General features: G+C 40.7%; 1 protein-coding gene across 4 annotated transcripts in view; it reads right to left on the bottom strand.

The window, feature by feature from the left end:
• MAST4 (microtubule associated serine/threonine kinase family member 4) overlaps positions 1-25369 on the bottom strand; it is a gene marked incomplete at its 5' end in the record, with an annotated part of 581401 nt that overhangs the window by 326459 nt on the left and 229573 nt on the right. For 2 of the 4 annotated variants that reach the window (XM_081231061.1, XM_081231064.1), the window contains one exon: positions 17141-17207. The exons of the other annotated variants lie outside the window; for them this stretch is intronic. In XM_081231061.1, coding sequence (XP_081087187.1) covers positions 17141-17179 — 39 coding nt within the window. Of the gene's footprint in view, positions 1-17140; positions 17208-25369 lie in introns of those variants that run through there. 4 annotated transcript variants of the gene reach the window in all.

Below are 25369 nucleotides of genomic sequence, written 5' to 3'. Positions count from 1 at the left end.
TTCAGCATGAGGGTACCACATCTTCTAACTCAATAAGACCTCAATTTGGTTGTCATGCAAAACTATAGGATCCAACTCAAAATTATTTTCCCTAATAATATTAATAACTGTTCCTAGACACCCCTTTATCTCCATGAGCTCACTGGATGTCTTTCACCCCATGTTCCAAACAACTAAAATTACCTAACAACTACAATTTAAAATCTTCCATCTTTTTTGCCTTATTCACTTCTCCCCGTTTACAAACAGGCTCTCCATACGTCAACTAGTTTATGAAATCCTTCCAGGATTCAAAAGAATGTTCCAGGGATTTTAAACCAGAATATACCTTTCTGATACAATTATGTATATAATTTACAACTTACAATTATGGATTAGCTCTATTTTCTTTAGGAAGCAATTCATTAATCCCTAGCAACAAACCAGCAACACTTCCATAGACCAGGACAGCCTACCTCTTAGAACACTGTACATTATTTCACCCAGCCTGCCATGAATAAAATGCCCAGAACTGCTATCTAAGCCTATAGTTGCAAAAATACTATACAATATAGCATTAGTCCCTCACAGCCACTGGAGAAGTATGGATGAATGCAACTCATTACTATTTCGATCCAGGTAAACACCTTAACATGGACACCCTACCACATGCATCTCTCGCCTTCCATGTTATCCTGGATACAACGTCTACTGAAGTTGTCAGAGTAGATGAAAACTATACTTAGGCTGTCTTGCCCACCTCAGGGAAGCAAAAAAAAAAAAAAAATCGTAAGACAATTGAGTGTGGTCAAACCACCTAGATTCAGTCTTGGCATCTTAGATTTGAAGCCAAGTTCCTCCACTTACTAACTTTAAGACCCAGAAACATTAGTTAACTGCCCAGTTTTCCCCTCTGAGAACTGAGGATAACAGTATCTTTTTCAAGGGGGTGATGTAGAAGTGGAATGAACTGATACATGTAAAGCACTTAGAATGGTACCTGGTACTTAGAAACTGGTAATGTGTATGACAATTACCATACCTCTTCTAAGAGCACCCTTGAAGTCCCAGCACAGAGTAGGACCCAACAAATACTGTGGACTGAATAAATCTCTTTTTTATTTATTAATTTGGTCCTTACAGTGTTCCTAAGGATGAAAGACCATAATGGATCAAGGTTATTTTCTAGACTCTCCTTTTTTCTCACACCCCGTACTCTCACTGGGTGATTTCATCCATGGCTTCAGTGAACACCCATATGATAATGCCACATAGATCTCTATCTCCAGGCCATTTTTGTCCTTATCTCTCCAAGCTCTTACATAACCTTCTTGTCTACTAGACATCTCCCCTTGAGTCTCCTGAAACTTAACATGAGCAGAACAGAAATCACTGGCCAACAGCCATCACTGATGTCATGCCTCTGATAACCCCATTGCTGGGTGTCTTGTTATGTGCTCCCATGGCATCCTACAGACTCACCCTCTTCGTCCAGCCAGCCAGCCAGCCAGCCAGCACCTACTATGTCAGGGGTTAACCATCATAACAGTTATCCCTCTGCATTTAATTGTCTAGTTGTTAGTCTGCCGTCTCTACTTCTGGGTCATAAACTCCCAGAAGATAACAGGAATTAGATCTTGTTTGTCCTTGTAGCCCCAGCTTTGCACAAATTAAAAACACATGGTAAATATCTGTTGGGTAAGTGACTGAATGTTCCCATGATACTGGTGCAATTATGAAGAGTTAAAACACATCCTTAAGATTGTAAGTGAACTGCAGGAAGAGAAAAAGGTGTTAGAAGAATGTAGCCAATCACTGTTTACAGTGAAGAAATATAAAATTCAAAGATACTTTCTCAAATCAAATCAATATTCTTATACTATGTCCAAAGCAAGGCTGTTTTTCATTTTAAAAAAGGAAAGAAGATTAAGACAGACACACACACACACACACACACACACACCCCACACACACACCCCTCTGACTGGGAGGCAGCTGTTAAAGATGAATGCCAGACTTCACACCAGTTTTCAGTTTAGAACAACTTAAGGAAAGCATCTGACAATGACGGGAAGGACTATTATAATGAAAGACACCCTACTGGTGCAGAGGCAGGAAATGATGCAGCCACAGCTCACCACCACCACTGCCCACCCCAGCATATCCACTGAAATGAATCTGAGGGCCTGGGGGGAAAAGGCTGAAAACTGAGATAACTCATCAAAGAAGGAAAGAGTGTCCAATCATAATAATGTGTGCAACTCTTTTCTGCACTAAGCATGGACACTGATACATACCCAGGCTCAATTTTGTGTCAAAATTCCCATGAACATTTGTTATTTTCCCGGAACAACTGACCCTCCTTGGAAATTACAGAACCTTCGAGAGCGCTAAGAGAACTAATAAAGTCCATTTTCCTATGGCTCCCAGAAGGTGACGGAAAGCTAAATTCTAACTATCACCAAAATTCCTCTATGAGGACACAGGCTTAACAAGGGACAGCACGTAAGCCTGTGTTCCTTCTTCCAGACACAGTGCTGGACGGTCAGCCTCTCAGGCTTTGAAGGCTTTATCAGAAAAAGCTGGTGCCAGCACCCAGAGGCACTAGGCAGGAAGTTGGGTGGGAGGGCTCTGGATCTGGCTAGGAGAATCATTCTCTCCTGTGTCATCGGTAAAGTGACCACAACTGAGGAAAAAAGGGATTCTTGAAGTTATTAACTGTTCGAGGAAGATGGAGCGCAGATCAAATGACAGAGTAACTGCCTTGCTGACACATAATATTCTTTTAAAGTACTTGAAAGATGAAAAGTAGTGGATGACTGCTTTGACAATACAGGCGAATGGACAGCACAGAAGAGAGTCTCCCGTTTCAGGACCACCAGTGTGACAACTATCAAACAAAGAAAAAATGCTTTGACATCAGTGCTGTGTCTCATGGAAGCCGTATTAGCAGCAGGTACTCAAGATTCAGGTTTTTCTGGGGAAAACACCATAAGGAGGTTTTGAGTTCTTACCCATTTATACAGAGTAGAGTTGAATAAAAACAGCTGTAGATAAGGCAATGACATAGGCGTATACATAAATGCATATACACAGACACACATAAGAACTCATTTTAGGTGTTGCATTTCAAATTATTTTGATTGGGTCAAGTTGTCTAGGCTAATGTGGCACTAGAGACACAAAGTTTCATTCATGAAATTTTAAATAATGGTGATAAGATTTATCTCGGGATACAAGCAGAACCTAAATGTATAGCACATGAATAATATAGAACGTGCAGGAATTTTGAATGTTTATTTTTCAGAAGAAAACAAAGAATTGCATGTGTGAATTCTTAGAGACTCTAAGTGTAGCCTGTATTTGCATTTCAATAGGTTGCAAGGAAAGCTCTGTGCAATTGGTCAGATGTATAGCCTCTCATCCCTCCCCCACCCCAAATCAGTCAATTAGCTTCTGGAGAAAGGAGCATACAGAAGCTAATACCCAGCAGCTCAAAACTTATTCTAGCTGATACAGATCAAAATAGATTCAAAGCAAGTATGTTGAGGACACAGGTTTTCTATGGAACAAATTCTGGGTAAGAAGCATACAACACCAGGAGCTAATGCTGTTGTGGTCAGAGAACACACACATGGAAATGAAATAGACACTGCAGTACACAGCAGGAGGAAAAAACAGGCAAATATCAGAAAACTGAGAGCCAACACATCAGAACGGTTTCCAGCAGGCAAAAAGTTAAGTTTAGCAAATTTCGTCCATTTAAAACAAAGGCATTTTGGATGCCAGTTCTGCTACACTGATTAATATAAACATGCTATAAACGAACCCCCCTGTCATTCCACATTCCACCCCAATCCATGCACTCTAATGCTGTCTCTTCTAATTAGCATTTTTCAGTCCTCCCATCAAAAGCCTTTACTGACTCCACATTAGCTACTCCTTGCCCTTTATAAATCTCCTTATTTCAAAGGAGTTATTTTTTAATGCCCACAAGAGTAAAAGTATAATACACAGGTATTACATATGTGAATGATGTTATCAATATATGTCTTTCGAATTACAGCACTTCGGTTCCTTTATTTTCTGAAAAGCTACTTTTACTAAGTACTGACTCGCCTAGCCATGGTTCCTGCTATGGGCTGATTGTTTGTGTCCCTCAACCCACACCCCACACAAATTCATATGTTGAATGCTGAAGCCCTAATATGATTGTATTTGGAGGTGGATATTTGGGAAATAATTAGGGTGAGACTAGGTCATGATGGTGGGGCCCTCATGATGGGATTAATGCCTTTATAAAAAGAGGAAGAGACATGGGATCTCTCCACCAGGATGAGGGCTCTCTCATCAGGTATGGAATCCATGACAGCCTGACCTTGGACTCCCAGCTTCCAGAGCTATGAGAAACACATGTCCACTGTTTAAGCCTCCCCGTCTGTTGCTTTGTTAGAGCAGCCTCAACTGACTAAGATATTTGCCTACCTTTGCTGTAGTCCTCATAATAATCCTGCCAGGTAAGTGTTAGTATGTGCATGTGATAGAAAAGGAAACTAAGCCTCAGAAAAACTTTAACCTGCCCCAGAGTCACACAGCTAGGATGTGGCAAAGCCACATGGAGCAAGGCAAACAGAGGAGAAGGAAGGCTCCATTGTCTATAAACACAGTAACTACTATGTGCTTGACAATGTTCAAAGTAATTGACATGCATACATCTTATTTCTATAATATTCCTGGGAGGTAAGTGATATTCTCATTTTACTGATGACAAACCTAAAATGCAGAACAGAGCCCAGGAGAGTAAAGCCAGCAGGTGGTGGATCAACATTCAAACAGAACTAAAAGCTTCAATGCCTCTGCTCTTAACGACACAACACAAGCTTGCCCTCTGTAAGAGTCATCTTGTCACTGCAGTGCTCGGTAACAACCCACTGCACAACTAGTGACTAACAACAATAACCATTTGCAGGTCTGCAGGTAGACTATGGGTCTGTTGGGCTTGGCTTCTGGCTGCAGGATTATATAGGTCAGCTCCACCAGAGTTTATTCTGGGACCCAGGCTAAATGGGCAGGGACTACCCAGGGCATGCTCCTCTCACGGTAGATCACCAAAGGGCAGGATGGCAAGGCCAACCACACAAGCATATTTCAAAAGCCTCTGCTTGTGACACATTCACTAACAGCTCAGTAAGACACATAGCGGAGCCCAAAGTCAAGTGGGGGAAAGTATCCCTGCCAGCCATGAGGCCACTCCCTGGGCAAGGGAGTAAATGTATCCTTCTATTCCAGAAAAGTGAAAAATTAAGAGCATAATTGAATCTATCACACTATCCAAATGCAATTTGTATTTATCATAATGCCTTTTGGTTTGGATTGCTAAACAGTTAATGGAAAATGAATCTATGAGCCCAATAATTTATATTTGGAATAAAGTTTTAATGGAAAAGTGTAAATAGTCAAATCAATGTATTATTCCATCTTCACCTTCATGACAATGCTAAAATTGAGACAAGAGGCAGTTAGAAAATATAAAACTATCAGTATCTCATAATGAAAAATATCACTATAATGAAGATCTTATAAAATGAAATATTTCTAGACCTAGCTGTTATCTCACTAACTTTGAGCACTAAGCTAAAAAAAAAAAAAAAAAAAAAATCCATTAGAAAATACTTAACGTTTTCTACAATCATTTCTAGCTCATTGTAATACATTATATTCTACCTCTAACTCCCCACCACTTTCCTGAGAGTTTCCATGTCCTCAACATACTAAATTACTAGGCAGGAACTCATAAAATGCTGCAGCTAATAAAAATAAGCTTGGATCTTCATTTGTTGCCAAAAAAAAAAAGTTCAGTAATCAATGTGATTTAATGCCTTTGTGTATACATACACAAATTGAAACCACTGTATCAGAAAATTGATAAAATTGTACATATGCCATGTGTCTTTCTTGGTCGAACCCCCTATCTTCAATTACAGATATTCCACTCAAATGGAACAAAAATCTTGCCTGGATTTGATGTAATCTCACTCAGGTTTTAAATTCACTCACTGTTTCAAGCCATATGGCACCAACCTCATCATCTTCATTTAAGAATGAATTCCTTTTTCCATTACAGCTTCTAGTTTGAGATATTTCATTTTGCCTTTTCAAAACTGTATTGGAATGAAACTTGTAGGCAAGTTGTCAAAGTTGGAAGCAATTTGCAGAAATACACACACACATCCCTTCAAAATTGAATACATTATTTTCAAGGTCTGACACTAAACCATAAAACTACTTTGCTCTCTATGTAATTTTAACCAGTCCTGCAAAATAAGTGTTAAAATACACATTATGGTAATTCTTTTGTTTTTATGTTATTTTTTAACATCATTATGGGAGTATAATTGCTTTTAGGACGTTGTGTTAGTTTCTGCTGTATAACAAAGTGAATCAGCTATATGTATACATATATCCCCATATCCCCTCCCTCTTGCGTCTCCCTCCCACCCTCCCTATCCCACCCCTCTAGGTGGTCACAAAGCACCGAGCTGATCTCCCTGTGCTATGCAGCTGCTTCCCACTAGCTATCTATTTTACATTTGGTAGTGTATATATGTCAGTGTTACTCTCTCACTTTGTCCCAGCTTACCCTTCCCCCTCCCTGTGTCCTCAAGTCCATTCTCTACATCTGCATCTTTATTCCTGTCCTGCCCCTAGGTTCTTCAGAACCTTTTTTTTTTTTTTTAGATTCCATATATATGTGTTAGCATACGGTATTTGTTTTTCTCTTTCTGACTTACTTCACTCTGTATGACAGACTCAAGGTCCATCAGTAATTCTTGAAAACTATTCTAATGGAAATCTATTACTTTGAGAGAAATTGTGTTCTCTCTTTATTCACAGTCTAGTTCAATTAATTATTTAAAGGGGATGAATTCAGAATCTATATCCAGACTTGACCTCTCTTCGGAAGTTTCAGCCCATACATCCAGCTACTTATTGAGCATCTCTAGCTGAAAGCTTCCACAGGTGCGGCAAACTCAAGATGCACAGGACCAACTAATCACCTCGCCATCCACGTTATTTTTATTTCTTGCTCTCATTTGTTTCTTGTTATGCCTGAAACCTGGGAGTCACCTCCAGCTCCTTCCATTTCTTTTCTCAACCATCCCAACACGTCATCAAGTCCTATTAATGGTACCTACAGTTGCCTTTTCTCTTCTTCCACTGCCAACATCTCAGTCCAGCAGCAGCATCTCTTACCTCCCCATTTCTAACCTCCTAGCTGTTCCCAGGCATTATTATGAGGCTTCTTCCCAGGCATTATTCATTAACGGCTGACAGTCAGTAAAGTATTTCTGTGCCCTAAGTGAAATCTTTTAGTGGCTTCCTACTGTTTAAAGTCCAAACCCTTCAATATGGCGGTATTCTTGGGACTCTGCTCATCACTTTCTGCTTCTCACATGCACTGTTTGCAGCACCTTGAAAAGGACACACCCTGTGTGGCCACCACACCTCTGCACACGCAGCTGTGTCCCCACCCATCTCGCCTAGTCAGTACCTGTTCATCCAGCATCATCTGGCAGAAATAGCCCCATCTCCACAAAGCCTTCCCAGCCTCCTACAGCACAGCGGGGCACCAGCCACCTCCAGTGCCCATGCACTGTGACCGACATACTATAAACCCCTCACAGGTCAGTACCAGACTCCACTCATTTCTGGACTGCTAGAGCCTGGGATAAAAGTGCAAGAGTGTAGATTTAAGACACAACACTCAGTCCTCTGACACAAACCTGTTCAATATATACTGCTGCTGCTATTATTTATTATTATTATTATACATTAATTGAAAGAAAGGCAGAGAATGGTTTTTTTTTTCTTGACTGCCTGAATCAAAACACAATCTAAGTAAAATTGCAAGTGTTTTGAGAACTCAAGCATGTACCTTACTGAAGAGTATCTATGATAAGGGTTCCAAATCACAGGCGTTTGTTGTCTTTAACATTAGAACGTTTCAAGGTGCAAAGCAACTGTCTTACCACGCCCTAGAGGTAGTTTCGTAAGGCAAACCATGTGTGCCAGCGATTTAAAAAATGTAAAACGGCACCTGGACACTGCCAGTGCCCTGGGTCCTTTCGGGGTAAAGGTCTAGGGCTCCCTCCAGCCACACCACTGTAAGAACAGTTCCCCAAGGTGGGTTAGTTAATGGTTTGAGCTCTCACATTACTACCTTTGCCATTATTTGGGAAGTCAAGAAACAAATGCAATGGGTATACATCCCCTTCATGCACCTCTCCATAAAACTAAAACCCAGTCTCAATGGAAGAAAGAAGGCAAAGCTGTTTAACACACCTGTTAAAGGTTGTCAAACCTTACATTTGGGGATACAGAAGTGGTATGTGCCATAACTCAGGTGTTCCTTGGACACGTGATCCCCCTAGGAGCAGTGGGTCTCAAGCCTGGCTACACACCACCAAGAGACTGACGTGGATTGCTTCGAGGCCCTAGGCTTTAGAGAGCTCTCCAGGTGATTCAAAAGGGCAGCCGCATTGAACTGCTGGCCTAAGGTTCGGAGTGAGGCATCCCATGGAACTGATTTACCTTCCTCAATGCCAAAAGGATGCACAAGATAAAAAACAGCTTTACGAGCCTTTCATTGATGGTACTGAGTGGTATAAAGTTTTTTTTTCTTAGACAATGGAACAAAAAAATTAAAAATTGGCCACCGGGGCTTCCCTGGTGGCACAGTGGTTGAGAGTCCACCTGCCGATGCAGGGGACACGGATTCGTGCCCCGGTCCGGGAAGATCCCACATGCCGCGGAGCAGCTGGGCCCGTGAGCCATGGCTGCTGAGCCTGCGCGTCCGGAGCCTGTGCTCCGCAACGGGAGAGGTCACAACAGTGAGAGGCCCGCGTACAGCAAAAAAAAAAAAATTGGCCACCAAAACCACTTTATAAACTGATTATAAAAGTAATAGATGCTTACTATAGAAGAGTTCAAGGAAAAAATTCGTATGGTACCACCATCAAGATATAATAAATTTTAAAAAAACGATATAATAAATTAACATTTTATGGTGCCACCATTAAGATATACTAACTTAAATTTTTTTTTTTTTTTTTTGCGGTACGCGGGCCTCTCACTGTTGTGGCCTCTCCCGTTGCGGAGCACAGGCTCCGGAGGCGCAGGCCCAGAGGCCATGGCTCACGGGCCTAGCCGCTCCGCGGCATGTGGGATCTTCCCGGACCAGGTCACAAACCTGTGTCCCCTGCATCGGCAGGCGGACTCTCAACCACTGCGCCACCGGGGAGGCCCTAAATTAACATTTTAGTGCAGTTTCTTGCTATTAGTTTAGATGATGATAATGAAGAAAGAGAAAATAGGTCCTTAATAAATGTTAGATATGATGGATATTTTTTAGCCTTTTTATACCTCACTTTAATTCATTCTCAATAATTCTGCAAATAAGTGTATTTTACCAGTGAGGAATTAACCAGCCTGGGCAACCCCATACAGATTAGTGGCAAAGATGGTCTTAAATACTCTAAAACCCACACAGGCTCTTTCCTTCCATCCCACAGGGCTATCCTACACGCACGCGCAAGCACACACACACACACACACACACATTTTTATAGAATTGTACATACATTATGTACACAGATTAGTAACCTGTTCTTTTCCTTGTCATTACTGTCAAGCTTTTGCCCATATCATCAAATATTTGTCAAAAGCATCATTTTATTGGCAATAGTGTCTTCTAACACGTGTGTTTCACAAGTTGGATGCCAATCTCCATGCTTTTGGTTGCTTCCAAGACAAATATATGATTTCTAGGACACTTTAAAAATCTATCATGGGACTTCCCCAGTGGTCCAGTGGTTAAGACTCCACATTTCCACTCCACAGGGTGAGGGTTTGATCTCTGGTCAGAGAACTAAGATCCCACATGCCGCACCATGCAGCCAAAAATTTTTTTAAAAATTTAAAAACATAGATGATTTTATAAAAAAAAATAATAAAAATCTATCGTTACTCATAATTTATTTAAAATGTAAGTTTCAAATAAATTCCAACACCTTATTTGATTTCATTAGACTCTGGTGCCAACAATAAAATTATTGATCCCTGCTTGTATATTGATCTTTGTAAGTTCATGTAATTCTTGATTTTTATATTTTATCTAGTTTATTGATTATTTGGTCTTTCGGTCTGTTTTTCTTGTCTTCTGACATTATTCATTATTCACTGTGTTTCAAATGCAGCATTATTAAATTTTTAGGTCTTACCTACTTGAGAAATCTATTCAGGCAACTTAAGACTTTCAAAAGCTATGATAAATGAAACCACACAATTCTTAAAAAGAAGGAACTAAGAGCTAAACAGTGAAGAAGTGGTGGCTCATTTTATCTACAAACTATTGCAACTGAGTATGAAACCCTGTCCTGATGGGCTAAGACAAAAATGAAGACCAAACCAGCTCTCATTATCTGATTGAAAGAAGCAAACTTGTTTACCTAGAGAGGAAGAAACTTTTTGAGTACTAAACTCGAAGCAAATTTATCATGTGGGTGTAATACAGAATAAGAGACAATGCACAACATAATGGATAAGGCTTCAAGGGGAGTTTTACAAAAAGTGCCAAGATGTTCACTCAGAGCCATTTCTTTTAGAACCCTCAATAAAGGCCAAGGACATAATGTGAAGTTGTAATTCAGATGGACAGTCTACGTGTGATAGGACCTGCCGGAGGGCAGAGCTCAGGGAATCCTGGAGATGAATGATGAATGGTAAGAGGTCTCTTGGGCTATTGCTCTCAGCCGTCACTTCTCAGCCAGGGTCTGCAGAGCATAGAGATTCAAAATTGAGATTGTTTGCAGGACCGGAAGTGCAGGCATGCTGCATGACTGATTCAAAGGAGACCCACGTGCTTCAGTGGAAGGGGAAGGACTAATATTTTCCCAGGAGGATTAAGAGCCTGGTTGGAAAGACATCATTACACAAAAGTCGGAAATGGTTGGGAGCCATGACTTCTCCAAAAAAGCAGCTCTGAATCTGTTCAAATGCTTGAACTCAGTTCAGGCCCCAGAGATCTGTGCCTATGAAAGTTGAAAGTTTGGCTGGCAACTGCTAAGAACAAGGGGCAGTAAAACACATGCTTGCTATAAGCATGCTGCATGTACTTCCACGGCCCATCCAGATCTACTCTCCACCCTATACTGGGCCTTGGTGTTTGGATGCATGGACCACGCACGGCTGGGGGCTCCTGTGCCCCTCTGGTTTCTGTTGGGTTTCACTAATAGGGAGCACCAGAAAGAGTGCAGAAGGAAGGAGAAAAATAAGGCTGAGATGTCCCTGTCCACCTCCCTGCAGAGTCACTTCGGTCTGTGTCCCTCACCTACGGTACCTGTCACCTACCTTCTCCATCTCCAGGTTCTGTAACAGCTCCCTCCCTCGCTCCTTCAGGCCTAGTGAAGGTAATGGCTCCCTGTGGCTTCCAGCCCCTTAAACTTTCCCTATACCCTGCCCACACCTTTTAAAGCATCCCTTTTATAAACTCCCCTCAAATTATCCAATTCATGCTCACCATCTTTTTACTGCCTAAGCCCCACCTGATACCCACATTTTTTTTTTTTTGGCGGTACGCGGGCCTCTCATTGTTGTGGCCTCTCCCGTTGCGGAGCACAGGCTCAGCGGCCATGGCTCACGGGGCCCAGCCGCTCCGTGGCATGTGACATCTTCCCGGACCAGGGCACGAACCCGTGTCCCCTGCATCGGCAGGCGGACTCTCAACCACTGCGCCACCAGGGAAGCCCCCCACATTTAATTATTTAAAATCACACTATGCAAGGCTCTGTGCCAATCCAGAGGGCAGTGAACTAAGGTTAACTGAATAAGTACTACATGCCAGAGGCTGTGCTAAAGGTTTACAACTGCCTTCAATCTTTAAGCATGTATTATCTCCATTTTACAGCTGTGGACACAGAGATCAGAGTGGTTAAGAAACTCGTCTAAAGTTACAGAGCTACTCATTGTCACTGGACACTGATCCTCAATGCATCTGCAGTTTCATTATAAGACACTCAAATCAAATAATTTTAAAATAATGTATGACAATGCAATAGGATTAGGTGTGCAAGTAAGTAAAATAGACAATAACTATTATAAAATTCAGAATGGAACATAGTAATTATGGAAAATTTCAGGGAAGAATTATAGTTTACTTTGGTCCCTAATGAGCAGGGAGAATTGGAGAAAATAAGGAAAGGATATTGTAGGTAAAGGGGATACATCAAGTTTGGAGAGGGGGTGATGGAATGGGGTTTTGGAAGGCAAAGAGTTGGAAATGAGACCAGAAAAGTAGACTGAGCTAAATCAGAGAGAGTCAGGTACGTTTTTACTCTATCCTCGAGCAGATGATGCAAAGTCATGTGGGGATTTTAAACCAGGGGCTGATGTGGGGATCTACAGCGACAAGCAGGATGGAATGGAGAAGGACCTGGACCCAGGGGTACCAGACAATACAGAAATTTAGGTGTGAAAGAGGCTGCCTAGACTCTAGAAGTATTTTTTTTTTTGCGGTACGTGGGCCTCTCACTGTTGTGGCCTCTCCCGTTGCGGAGCACAGGCTCCGGACGCGCAGGCTCAGCAGCCATGGCTCACGGGCCTAGACGCTCCGCGGCATGTGGGATCTTCACGGACCGGGGCACGAACCCGTATCCCCTGAATCGGCAGGCAGACTCTCAAGCACTGCGCCACCAGGGAAGCCCTAGAAGTATTTTTAATGTAGAACTGACAGGGGTTGGTGACTGCAGGCATGAGACGGAGAAGTCAAAGGTGGGAAAAGGGATGACCTGGAGAATAGGTATTGCCTTGACAGAAATACAGAGATGACAATTTTCTGGTTTATTAACAGCTGTACCAGAGAATGAGAAGGTGCAAAAGAAGAGCTAGTATGCAAACTTGTTTATTTGACGTTGTTTTTAAAAAGAAGTTTGTTATGAAAACAATTCTTAGAGTACAAAATAGAAATTTGAGCGAACATAAGATTTTAAGGGCACCCCATCCTTACCCCTTTGTGGATCAGAAAACTAAAACTACAGTACTCTATCTCTATTTCAGAGGCAGAAATTCAACTCCTTCAATGGATAAGAAACACCACTTGGATATGACCACAACTGGTCTCATTGATTAGGTACTCATCACTACCAAAAGTTCATGTACCATTTTGATTCTTTCTGTCCCAAAGTCATCTCTGTGCCTTTCTGGAACCTCTGGAGATCAAAAGTACCTTATCCCAAAGTGTAATTATCATAAGTATTTCTATTATAATCCTCTAACTAGACTTCTTTCCTGTAACCACCCAGAGTCCTCAAATGATAGGAACCAGGGTAACACTCCCACGTAATGATCCTGCTCTTAAGTTCAGGTGAGTATAAACACATCCACAAGCATACTAAAGTTAACACAGAAGAAACACTGAGACACTGTGACTGAAATAACCTACATCCAAGCACTGCTGACACCCAGTCAGAATGTAAGAGTCCACCTGCTTCTCTGTTTTCTAAAACTGAATTCCAGACCAAGGCCAGGGGAAAATCAGAGCCTAGGCCAAGGTAAGAATGTTACGTTTTTGTTGTTGTTTTAAGAAGGTTGGGGGATGAGATCAGGTATAGGGGAAAGAGAAGCAAACAAAACAAAAACCTAAACAGAAATCTAGAAATCTAAATTATAAATATTTAGTTGGTAACCTCATCATATCTGAAAAAAAATTTTTTTAACATTCCAGCTGCATGTGACAGTGGACTAAAATGGTAATATTTAATTGGAGAGTGGAGAAATCAACAGAAGATGCTACCAAGCAAAGGAAAGCACAAGAGAATGGCAGGAAAGGAATCATAGGAGGCCTCTCTGAGATACCCCTCCCTCTTTTAGTGCCTTCTTCCTGCTTTAATGATGCCTGTTGTTCATTTTTCTCCAGCCTTGGGATCTATCACATTAGGGATAGGGACACTTTCATTAAAACAAATAAAAGGGAAACACATAACGGAAATCACTGAAACAATTAATTTCCCTGACAGTTAAAAAATATGACCCCTGTTTAAGGGATATTAGGCCCGAAAGGAGCCAGTTATCCTTTGACGAGTTAGACCTGTCTAGAAATTCAAATGGCCCCAAGTCCAAAGGCTGCCCAAGCCCCTGCATCCGTCAGAATTTTCCACGTTTGGAGATGCAACCTGAAAAGTTTTCCAGATTCTAACAGGGGAAGCCATTGGGACCTCTTTCTCTCATTCTCATTTCAAAGGCAGTGACTGAAGTGCTATCAGTAGTACTGGAAATATTAATACAGTCCACAGAAAAGATGGAAACGTGCAGTCACTTAAGATGAACGACTAAGTTGTGCTGCCATTTTATGAGGTAGTCATGCCTTGAGAAATTATATGTTCTGACTAAAAATCATTTTTCAAAGTCCAAATTTTAAAAACACCACTAGTAGGCCTGTGTTTTAAGAGCTAGAGGTACTGAAATTCTAAAAATAAGTTCTAAACACACACTGCAGTATTCTATACTAAACACATTCTGAATTATTGCAAAATTAAATTTTAGAGAATTATAATATTCATATGCTCCATATTTTGACACAAGGCTTTAAGTTATTTAAAAAACGGATCTGTTCCAATTCTAAGCAGCTAACACTAAGCATCTATTCAGTGTAACAGGCCAATAGACTCTTATTATTAGATAACATATTCTGTCATAATGACCCCTGTAAATAATGCTAACTGTCTTTACTGGTGATTCTTCTAACTTAAAAATAAATTCAAACAACAAATATGGAATAAAAACATAACTATTTCATCTGACTAGTAATGATATGGAATGTTATAAAGAATAGAAATCATCTTTGATTTCAACAATGTAATACTTATTGAGGACCTTCTATAGTCTAGTGTATTTATTACATGGTCTTTAACTTAAAAAAATTCAGTTATGCCTATCTCCCATGACTCAAAAGTCATGTTACAGCATGCATTTTACAGAAGAATAAACAGACACCAAGAGGGTATGTGACTTGCTCAAGATTACCTAGCAACACAGTCAGAATCAGTCATACAAAAGTGTAAGTTTCAGCCTAGGTTCACTACAGGTATACCTCATTTACTTGAAATGTTTCATATACAGTAGTATGTATTTGTAAGCTAACTTAATTCACTAGGTGGCGTTGCTCTTAAGAACTCTACAGTGACATCATTTATAATACAAATGTATACTTACATCTTGTATTTTGTAAGTAGTTTCCTAACATTGGAATTTCTTAAAACAGCTACTCTGTATGTGCAATGTCTTTTAAAAAAAAATATTGGATATAATGGGAGTAAAAGAATAACAGGCTTTGTTTAAGCCAAAATAAAGTAACTATGAGGTGGCAGAACTTTTATGCACTATTATGTTGCTCTTTCTCACAATGTGGAGAGCTTTATTTCATTTACAGTAGAAAGCAGACATTCTTTATCTATTATATAGTAGAATATGGCAGGTATAGTAAAAGTAGGTTAAGAACAACGAAGATCTAACAGTCTAAGTACTATATTAACTAGCAATGTTTCCTTTGTTTTGTTGCAAATCTTAGAAAATAGCTTCATTATTTTAAATAGCCACAATAATGATTTCTTTATTTCTAAAATTAAAAGTTCTATGAAATCTATACCCCTCAAAAGCACCATATATCTCAATCATACCCTCTGAAGTTGTGATCATATGTATTACAGAAATAAACCACAAAAAAGAGTTTCTTAACAAAAACACATTTTAAATTATCTAAAATGAATGAAAGGAAAGAGAAAACTCTCAGCAGAATTGCCATCAACATAGTAATAATCTGAACCATTAGGAGTTTAATAGAGTTTATCATCTTTTTAACAAAGAGCCTTTCCATATTTAACCAGAGACCCCAGAGAGGACGTGGACCCACACAAACAGCTGTGCATTACCAGAACTTCATAGATGTGATGAAAACAAAGAAAAGGAAATCCACAGCAGTGACTAACCACACTGTACATTCAAAACAATGACCACACTGAAAATCATTAGAGTCAGTCTGTTTACTTAGGTTTGGAACAATAGATGACATTTAACCCCAACTTTTTTAATCCCTCTTTTGTTTACCTACAAATAATCCTTTAGTTTATCTATAATATTATTATAATATTAGAGTAATATGAATAATATTAGAATTAGTAATTGACATTTAAAACAAAAAGCAGACAGCTAGCCCAGCTGTGAGTCAAAGACAATTAAGGAATATCTGAAACATTTCTACATGTGCCGTATATTCGGTCTTCCCAAGCACTGTTTTTTTAATCTCAAAAATAATGAATGAGAGTTTAACAATGGCTAACGATTAGCTTCTTTCACAGAGAAAACTACCACTTACACACAGGAAAAAAGAGTTATCAAGGAGTTAAACATACTAATTTTGAACATACTCATATTTTGGCTTCCTGAAACTTACAAACGGCCAAGCAGATGTTTCTTCCAAGTTTTCTGATCTGCCAAGTTTTAACTTGGAATACATTTGTATACTAAAGTCAGAGTAATTAAATTAGAGAAATTTGGGCACAAAAAGCAAGGCAGAAAGACACATATCTTTCCTCATCTCAACATAAACAAATTACAGGGAACTTTGATTGAGCTGCCAGCAGAAACTTTCATCTCACTGACAGGAGGAAACCTCCCAGCAGCTGCACACATCTGCAAGGCGATCGGATAGATGCTGCTGCTGTACGGGCTGATCCCGACACAAAACTGAGTCCCGTGTTCCCAGAACTGAACAGAGTTGCTTCCCTCGACAGACTTCCCAGACTTCTGACAGAATGCCCAACCGGCTCATCAGATGTCACTGCCAGCCACGATTTAACTATTCTTGAACAACCAGCAGAAAAAAATAAACCACCAACAAAGTCTCAAACTAAAAGTCCTATCTATTGTCTCTGACAAAAGAGCCTTTCTCGTTGAACCCTGTGATGGGTCACTTAGAGACTTAGCGTATTCACGTTGCTAAGAACTGTGCACATATTTGTGCCCAGTAAAGGAATGAAAAGGGAACTCTGAAATCCTCCACGGCTGGCCACTGGTAACCCTACATTTCAAGAATGGAAGGATCTCCTACCTGGAGCCCTCTTCGTCTTAGAATGCTGGACTCATCCATCTCCCCCTCCGCTTTCTCTGAGCCTCTCACAACAGTCTAGCCATGCTGTACTACCTCTACTTCAGCACGCTAATTCAGAGCCCAGCAGCTGCTAAACACTTACATCACGCTCTAGCTGATTGGAGCCCGGGGTCAGCTGGTCCCGCTTAGTTATTCACTCCAGCAACTTCGGGGATCACGGATGCTTGCAGTTCGGTGGGAGAGCGCAGCAAGTGGGCTCACACGCCTAATGCATCCATCCAGGCGGAGGAGCCTCTTGCTCGTAGATAGGAAATTGTGGGAGCCCTGTTTTTTCTTCTCCTTCAAAATACTGGCCCTGGCATTCCAGGTGACCAGAAGATGGCTTTCGGCAGTGGCCTCGGGTCAAGCCCCTTCGGAAGCAACTATAAGGTCAAAGTGGCTAAGTAAATCAGCGGTGACAGAAACCTCTGTAAAAGGCAGCTGCTGATTGGGATGGTGAGAAACTAGGGCACAGCTGGCCAGCCAAGCAGCACCACCATGCCTGGCGCTCATCTGTTCTGATGGCATCAAAGAAAAGGAAATGTTGCAGAACACACACGCTGCCGGAAAACCTGAAAACGGAGGGCTCAGGGCGGCTGCTCTGCAGCCACAGCGGGTGGAACACCTTACCCCTCCCAGTGTGAAAGCCAGTTCATTTACATAAATACCTTGCCGGTCGATTCCTAGCCCCAAAGATACAGTTTAGATTTTAATTTCCCTTGTGATAACAACTTCGTTCTCTTGATACTGGACCAAAATATAAAAAGGGAGAAGAAATTCTAAGAGCCATCATTAGTTGGAATAGTAACCTATTTCTAGTCCAGAAGCAACTAAAAAAAAAAAAAAAAAAAAAGATTCCCATCATGTGCAATTTCACAGTCTGTTTCAGCTTGTTTACTCCGCTCATCCTCATCTTATTTCAATTCAAAGCAACCAAGAGATGAATATTAAGTTTGCATTACTGGCCTAGCACAGGAGTAACAATATACAATGCTACCAATTTATAATAAATTATTCCCCCTTGATTTCTCTTCTAAAGATACTTAAATTGAGAGCATAGTATGGTCCTGAGAAGCAGACACTAGGGCTACCTGTAGTTTGTCTCAGAACTACCTCCTCCTTCACTTTATCCCTTAGACAGTCTTTTTTTCTTGAAAGAAAGGTAGTTAGGAAGGCAGGCATAAATTTTTTTTTTAAATCGGTAATTTCTGCTTTTTACCTAATCCAGATAACTAGCGATTTCTAAACACGGGGGGTGGGGAAGGAAGAGAAAAATGGTTCCTTACCCAGCCACCTGCTATTACACTAGCTTTCTGTCTCTTTCTGGCTGTCAACACACTATTAGGCTTGCCATCAATTGATTAGATTATGTCATTAAAAATAGCTCAGGGATTTATGAATCTAACCACGGAGGAAAATTGATTGCATTTTATGTTCCCAAACCATCTTTGCCTACATCTCCAGACATACAAAGAGAAACCCTGTCAAGAAATGTCACCCCTCCCTCACAGAAGCAACCTCGGAGAAGGGTATCAGGGTATTTTTTCCACTTAGGCGTGCTCATTTGATACCACTTAAAGGAAGAAAACCCCGGAGAGTTTTTGTTCTTGTTCTCAGGTGGAGGAGTAATGCCATCTCTAAAAGCAAAGAAAAAGCACAAACCTGGTTGTTGCTCAAACCAAAATGTACCCCCAAATTCTAGCACAAACGATTTTTAAGATTTTTTAAAACTACATACTTTTGTTTAAATTCAAGGACAAAAAAAGGAAAAAAAGAAAATCTAGGGGTGGAAGGGAAGAATCAGCGTGCTATCTGTGGGAGAATCTGCAAAGCTGGTGGAAACAGATCCCATCCTTGACAGGCCCACCTGTACTTTAACCTTTTCCTGCAAAAGGAAGGCCGGTCTCTTCAATGAAAAGAAAAGGAATGACAGTTGTTGCCCTTTCTCCCTCAATTCACCCTCCTGAGAGAAGAGCTTAAACAGCTCCTTGAATGTGAAGTGCCATCTTCAACAAAGTGCCTTGGCAGGGGGTCAGAATATATTTACCAACTTAGATGTCACTGTTATCTGCCCACAGAGGCATAAGAAAGTCCTAACTGAATTTAGGAAGAACAAATCATGACCCAAGAAGCTGAACTTTTAAAAAGCAAAAGCCGAGCATGGTGTCCTTAGACATGCTTGTGATCTGAGGGCTGTGATCTTCATTGCTCTGGTCCTTCTAGAAAAAGTGGGGTCTGATGGAGGACATCAAGTTCCCACTAGAGAAAAGGAAGGGAAAAGACTTTTCCCCTTCAAATAAAGATCATAGGATGCCAGGAGGAAAAAAAAAGTAGAGCCCAGAAGTATCTTTTCTGTGGCCAACTAAGTAAGCTGGTTGGAAGTGCTATCAGAAGACATTTCCAGGATAGAGTGACAAAAAGTCAGGTGATGTGTATCCCAGATAAGTGGGTTCTGTGCATCTTAGGCACTTGGCACCTAGACCTGTTTGGTGGCTGGGAGTGATAAAAAGGAACTTGGCTAAGGGTGAAAAGTATGTTTCTTAACAAAGGAATATTCTGAGATAAAAATCTAGGTTAGTATTCAACCATTAACTAAGTCTAAGATGAGGATTAGGACCATTGCACCATCAAATCTAGTACGAAAAAATATCGATTACCTGTCAAAATGTATCACTTTGAGAAGTGATACACATACATTTTAAAGAAATAAAACCAGCCAGAGGCAAAAACATTTGGGACAAAAATGAAAGGCTGCTGAAAAATAACATCAAGCAATAATGGCTTAGCAGAGGGAATAGTAAAACGAAAATTGCTACATTTACCCTTTGCTATATATTTTCTCATCAAGATAAGCCATGTGTTAAAATGCAATAAAAACTTCAAATGATGACACTATTCACAGGTAATAATTAGGAGTTAGTCTAATTTCCATTAATAAACTCAGTTTTCCTGCAATTTTATACCTTCATGTAGTATTTTCACAATACCGTGAGTCAGTTCACAAAGTACCAACCTCAACATGTATAGCTTTTACGTGTGTATTCAAACAAAATCTGGTAGGCTTTGTCATTAATTGTAATCTAAATCCAGGAGCTTCACAGTACTTGATTTTAAAAAAAAATTATTTGTATGGATACACCTCATGCACACTCTACCGTAGGCATAATTTACTTCATAGAATACTCAGCATCTGTGGACACTCTAATAAGGGCCAAATTTATATTTTATTAATTGTAAAAATTACTTAATAAATGGCTCACAGAAACAAAAACAAGACCAAATCCAGAGTGAGAAAAATCAGGGGAGGGATGGGAAGCGTTTGGTTGTTAAATATTTTCACAAAGGGAAAGGATAAGATTTTGTGATCACTGACGTCCACGTAATGTCATTTGGTGGCAGGATACAGGTTTGTCACCTGATTTACACAGTCACATATTTCTCACAAATTTAAGAACCAGTTACAGCTCCACTCTAGATCCACATTGGTTACACTACAGTAAATGCACCGCCTGATTTTACCTACTCTTCAGCGACTGAATGTGCACTGGGAAACGGCGGTGAGGAACACCGTGAGGAATTTTTTAAGCACCACAGATGGGGGACATTTCCACACGTAACCTTACCTACTACACTCCACTGGCTAAATCCACTCCCTGCCAGCAGCTCTCAGCCTGTGGCTCCTGGACCACTTATCCAAAAGCCACGGAGGTGACGTGTGAGGGGTGTGAGAGGGTAAGTTCCTGGTGGAGGCGGAGGCTTCCCTCTCTAGTCTGCCAGAGGGAGGAGAGTCATAAGAGCACGGCTGTGACCCTATCCCTCATCTCCCCAGAGTTCTCAGTGTGCTCGGAATGTGATTTCCAGTACCATGACCACAATCTGTGCTGCGATTTCCCCTTAAGGTCGCTTTGTGTATTTGTGGCAGCGATTACTACTTAGCAAGATAGACAAGTACCCACAAAATGCATTAACTACCATATCCTGTCTGTTACTTTTAGACAACGGACCAAGGATTTGTACATCTCTGTTCATTCATGAGGGAAACCAATATGGCCAAGTGGATAAATCCCTTCATTCATTCATTGATTATGTTGTCCACTCACAGATAAATGCCAGTGGCCAATGAGTATGTTGGGTTTTTTTTGTTTTTTGGGTTGTTTTTTTTTTTGCGTTACGCGGGCCTCTCACTGTTGTGGCCTCTCCCGTTGCGGAGCACAGGCTCCGGACACGCAGGCTCAGCGGCCATGGCTCACGGGCCCAGCCGCTCTGCGGCATGTGGGATCCTCCCGGACTGGGGCACGAACCCATGTCCCCTGCATCGGCAGGCGGACTCTCAACCACTGCACCACCAGGGAAGCCCGAGTATGTTGTATTTTTAAAAAGGTAATCTAAAGGTCATAAAAAGTTACAAATAAGAAACAGGTCATTCATGAAAATGTATATAAAGCATCCATTATTGTGAATATTATTATTCCTGTGTCAATTTAAGTGGTAAAGAGAACCCTGAATGCCAGTGACCAATGTAACTGTGAGATTTGCTCAAAATACATATAAATATTTCAGTGCTTATATTTAAAATCCTTTTTAATTTTAGCACTTTATTTTCCTCCATGTTTTATTTCTAAATAACAATAGCCAACATATATTGAGCACACAGTATATGCCAATCACTGCTCTAAGTACTTTGTACAAGTCATCTCAGCGAATTCTTGCAACAGCTCCATGAATTAGCTATATTATCATCCCCATTATACAGATAAGGAAGCTGACATCAGAGAGGTTAAGTATCTCCCTAAGATTACACAGCTAAGGAAAGGCAGAACTGGGATAAGAACCCTGACCGGCTGACTCTTGAGTTGGGATTCCTAACAGCCCTATTGCCTCTTAGCGCTTAAACAAAGAAGGAAAACGTGCTTTCAAGGTGAAAGGAACGCATGAAAGGTGTCATATTTTTTAGCTTTAAAAGGCACATTACCACATTCTAAGCTGCCAATGGTCAGAACACACCAGAAAAGAGCATTTGGAATCTCAGATTCCATGGCCATGTGTCTCTAAAAGACAAAAGGAGGAGGGTCTCAGCTGCTTTGGGGCCCCAAGGGAGAAAGGTGCCCCTGGGCAGGAGTGGGTAGAGGAAGGGGGCGGCCAGAGAAGAGTTCTGGGGTGTGGCTCTACTTCTTAAATGCATCTGGGCCTCCAGAGGCTCCACTCTTGGAACAACTCTTCACCCTTCTGGGTCCAAAATTATACAGTTCTAAATATAACATGTACTTACTTACAATCAAGTGAATTCCACAGAACTAAGGCCCCCCCCTTTCAGTTGTTGAGCCAGCGTACTACCCATCCCCATTAATTTGTGGGCTTTCGGCAGCTCTTCAATCTCTAGTCTGATACTCGTCCGTTTTCTGGAATTTACCACTGAAGGCACTCCATAAATCACTCTTTCCTTTCAGGTGAAATGACTCAGGGCAAAGCTGTCCTGGGCAGTGCTGAGAAGCTGAAAGGGAGGGGAAATCCCAACCCTGACTTTTCCTTCCATTTTCCAGAAGTCATGACTCCCCAGAATCCTTAGAAGAAAGTATCCTGCCCTGAGAGCCAGTGCCCAGGGCAGGCTCTACCAGCCAGACACTCAGGTAGCTGGGGGAACGTCCCTTCACTTCCTTGAGCTTCAGTTTCTTGTTTGTGAAATTAAGATATTACTATGGGCTTAGCAGTGGGAAGCTGGGAAGAGCAGGAGGCCACCTGCTGGGAAATTGCAAAACTGGTCCCAGTGTCCTCAAGGTAGGAGCAGCCCATGCCCCTCACTCTGGACACCTGGTCCCTCCCCTACTGACTCCACAATCAGGACTCCAAACTCCCCTCCCTCCTCCAGGCTATTAGCATCTCATCAAGCATCTCCTTCACGTGCCACTCAGCTACCTGCCTGGTTTCAAGCCTCCTTCGCCCTGCCGGGAACATGCGAGAGGCTGAGGGCGAAGCTCAGCTTCCTCATCACTATGCTCCCAAGTGAGAAAGCAGTGCTCTGACACCAGGGATGTGCTGAAGCATGGGGGCTGAAAAGCATGCTGCAGACTTCAGTGTTAACTCTGGGAGCAGGTTAAATGTCTGGCTACAGTTGACACTTACCTTCATCCCTGCCTAACACAGTGATATTACAGCATTAGTCTAATCCTCAGAAACATTATTTATTAAAGTAACATACAAGTGAACCAGAGATGGATCACCAGTGTCATCAGTGCCCAAAAGTATAAAGACACCCAGAAATAAGTTCCATTCCATTTAAAGTCCCAGGAGATATTATGCTCAGGAACAAACACTGAAACTACAAATTACCTTGTTCTATATTTTAAAATGGTCATTTAAAATTGTACAATAAAGTTCAATCTTTATTGAACTTTATTGTAAGGTAAAAAAAAAAATGCAGTTCATATTGCATGTGTCTTTTTCTCCCCAAAGAAAAAATTTTAAACCTGTCAAGGAGACTAAAACAAAGGGCTTGATGCCTTCTAGGGAGAGGAGGAATTTTCCCACTCAAAAGAAAAGAGGGGATCTAACGTCTTCCCACTGATAATACACCAAAGTCTGAATTTATCCAAAAAGTAGCATTTTCTAAAACACGTTTCATTTAGCAAAAATTGCAGGTGGTGTCAGTAGCAAGGATATGCCTCTGAAATATGCTGCATCCCAGGCTTCCTGCATGTAGCTGCATTTTCCATCCTGCCTGTAATCCTGAAAACTGTTACAATGCATGCAATTGGGGATTTGCACAATGTAACATGCATGATCTCGCTTAAGCCTTTTCACAAGAAAGCTATATTGTCTTGACATCTGCATCATCTTTTTAAATCTAATTATTTCTGGCATATTAGCCATCAAATCACCACTGACAATATGACAGGAATCATGGTATTGAAAAAATTACATCCTAGGAGGAAATAATAAAATATAAATCACATACGTAATTTTCTTTTGAACATTTTAACAATGACACCCTCATATACATATGAAATATAGCAGACTATCCTCATAAATGCCCCAACATCAATCACAGTAGGAAAATATTCTCTATTTTGTGAACACACGGATCCAACAAAATATAGCATTTCTAATAAAACTGGGTAATACAACTTCATTTTTTTCATCGAGGGCATTTATGAAGATCTGACAATGGAAAATAGCTCCAATATTTTTTTTTCAATTATGTCCCTTCATCTCCAAATGACACACCCAACACTGGGACCGTAAACTAATATTTAGCAAACTCCTGTATTTCATATTGATATAGATGGAGATGGGAGTAGATAAGTGAAGTGACATTGGCCGTACTGCCAGCATAGGGTACGTGCCCATTGTATGAGCTTCAGACATGAGTATGTCAATCTGTTTATATGCCTGGTAACACTCCTGGCATCAACTAAGTATTGATATTTTATGAGCTTCTGAAACAGGAGATATTCCTAAAATTATTCCTAAAGTGATAAGACCTACCTAGAGATAAAAGATGAAGATTATTTTCAAATTTTGAACTCTATTGTCTATACTCTGAGTTTAACTACAGAATCAGAGATTATAAAAGCACTTTCAGGCTACGCATGTATTAAACTCTTCTTTTTTAATCCTACAGTGACAAGAAACTAAGTTCTAGGTTAAATGTACTGTTACCTATCTAAACTTCTCAAAAAAAAGTAAACACAAGGGGAGAAAAGATAAGGAAAATCTTCTAAGAAGAAAAATCAAGCTAGTCACCTTGGAATTTGAAAGCTGATTGACCAAAGACAGCATGCTAAATAAAATTAGCAAGGGATTTCATACATGAAGTAACCAAGCATTCTTTCTATGTCTCTGTGTTTGCATCGACATGAATTATGATATAGATCTGAAGAGACTTGAGCAAGCTGTTGTAAACCTGATGATCACGTCTAGAACCTTATTCTACCTTGAGGCTCCAGGTTAGATTAATTCTGAACTTTTGCTGGGAACCTCATTCTGATCTTGTTTGGATTACATACAGAGAGCCAAGCACTTTTGGAGAGATACATATAAAAATGATTTTAAAAATAAGTGTCTTTCTTTCAGGCAAGCAGGTGGCAGTCAGGTGTTCCCCCTGAATCCTGTCATTCTACTGCTCCTCACATTTGGTTTGCCTTTCTTTCCATCATCCTGCACTAACATGTCATCCAACTTAGAAGTGAGTAG

Source organism: Mesoplodon bidens (assembly GCF_964165515.1).
Source record: "Mesoplodon bidens genome assembly, chromosome: 4".
NCBI classification, from domain to species: Eukaryota; Metazoa; Chordata; class Mammalia; order Artiodactyla; family Ziphiidae; genus Mesoplodon; species Mesoplodon bidens.
Note: the sequence above shows the minus strand (reverse complement) of the source record. Positions and strands in the feature narration are given on the sequence as shown.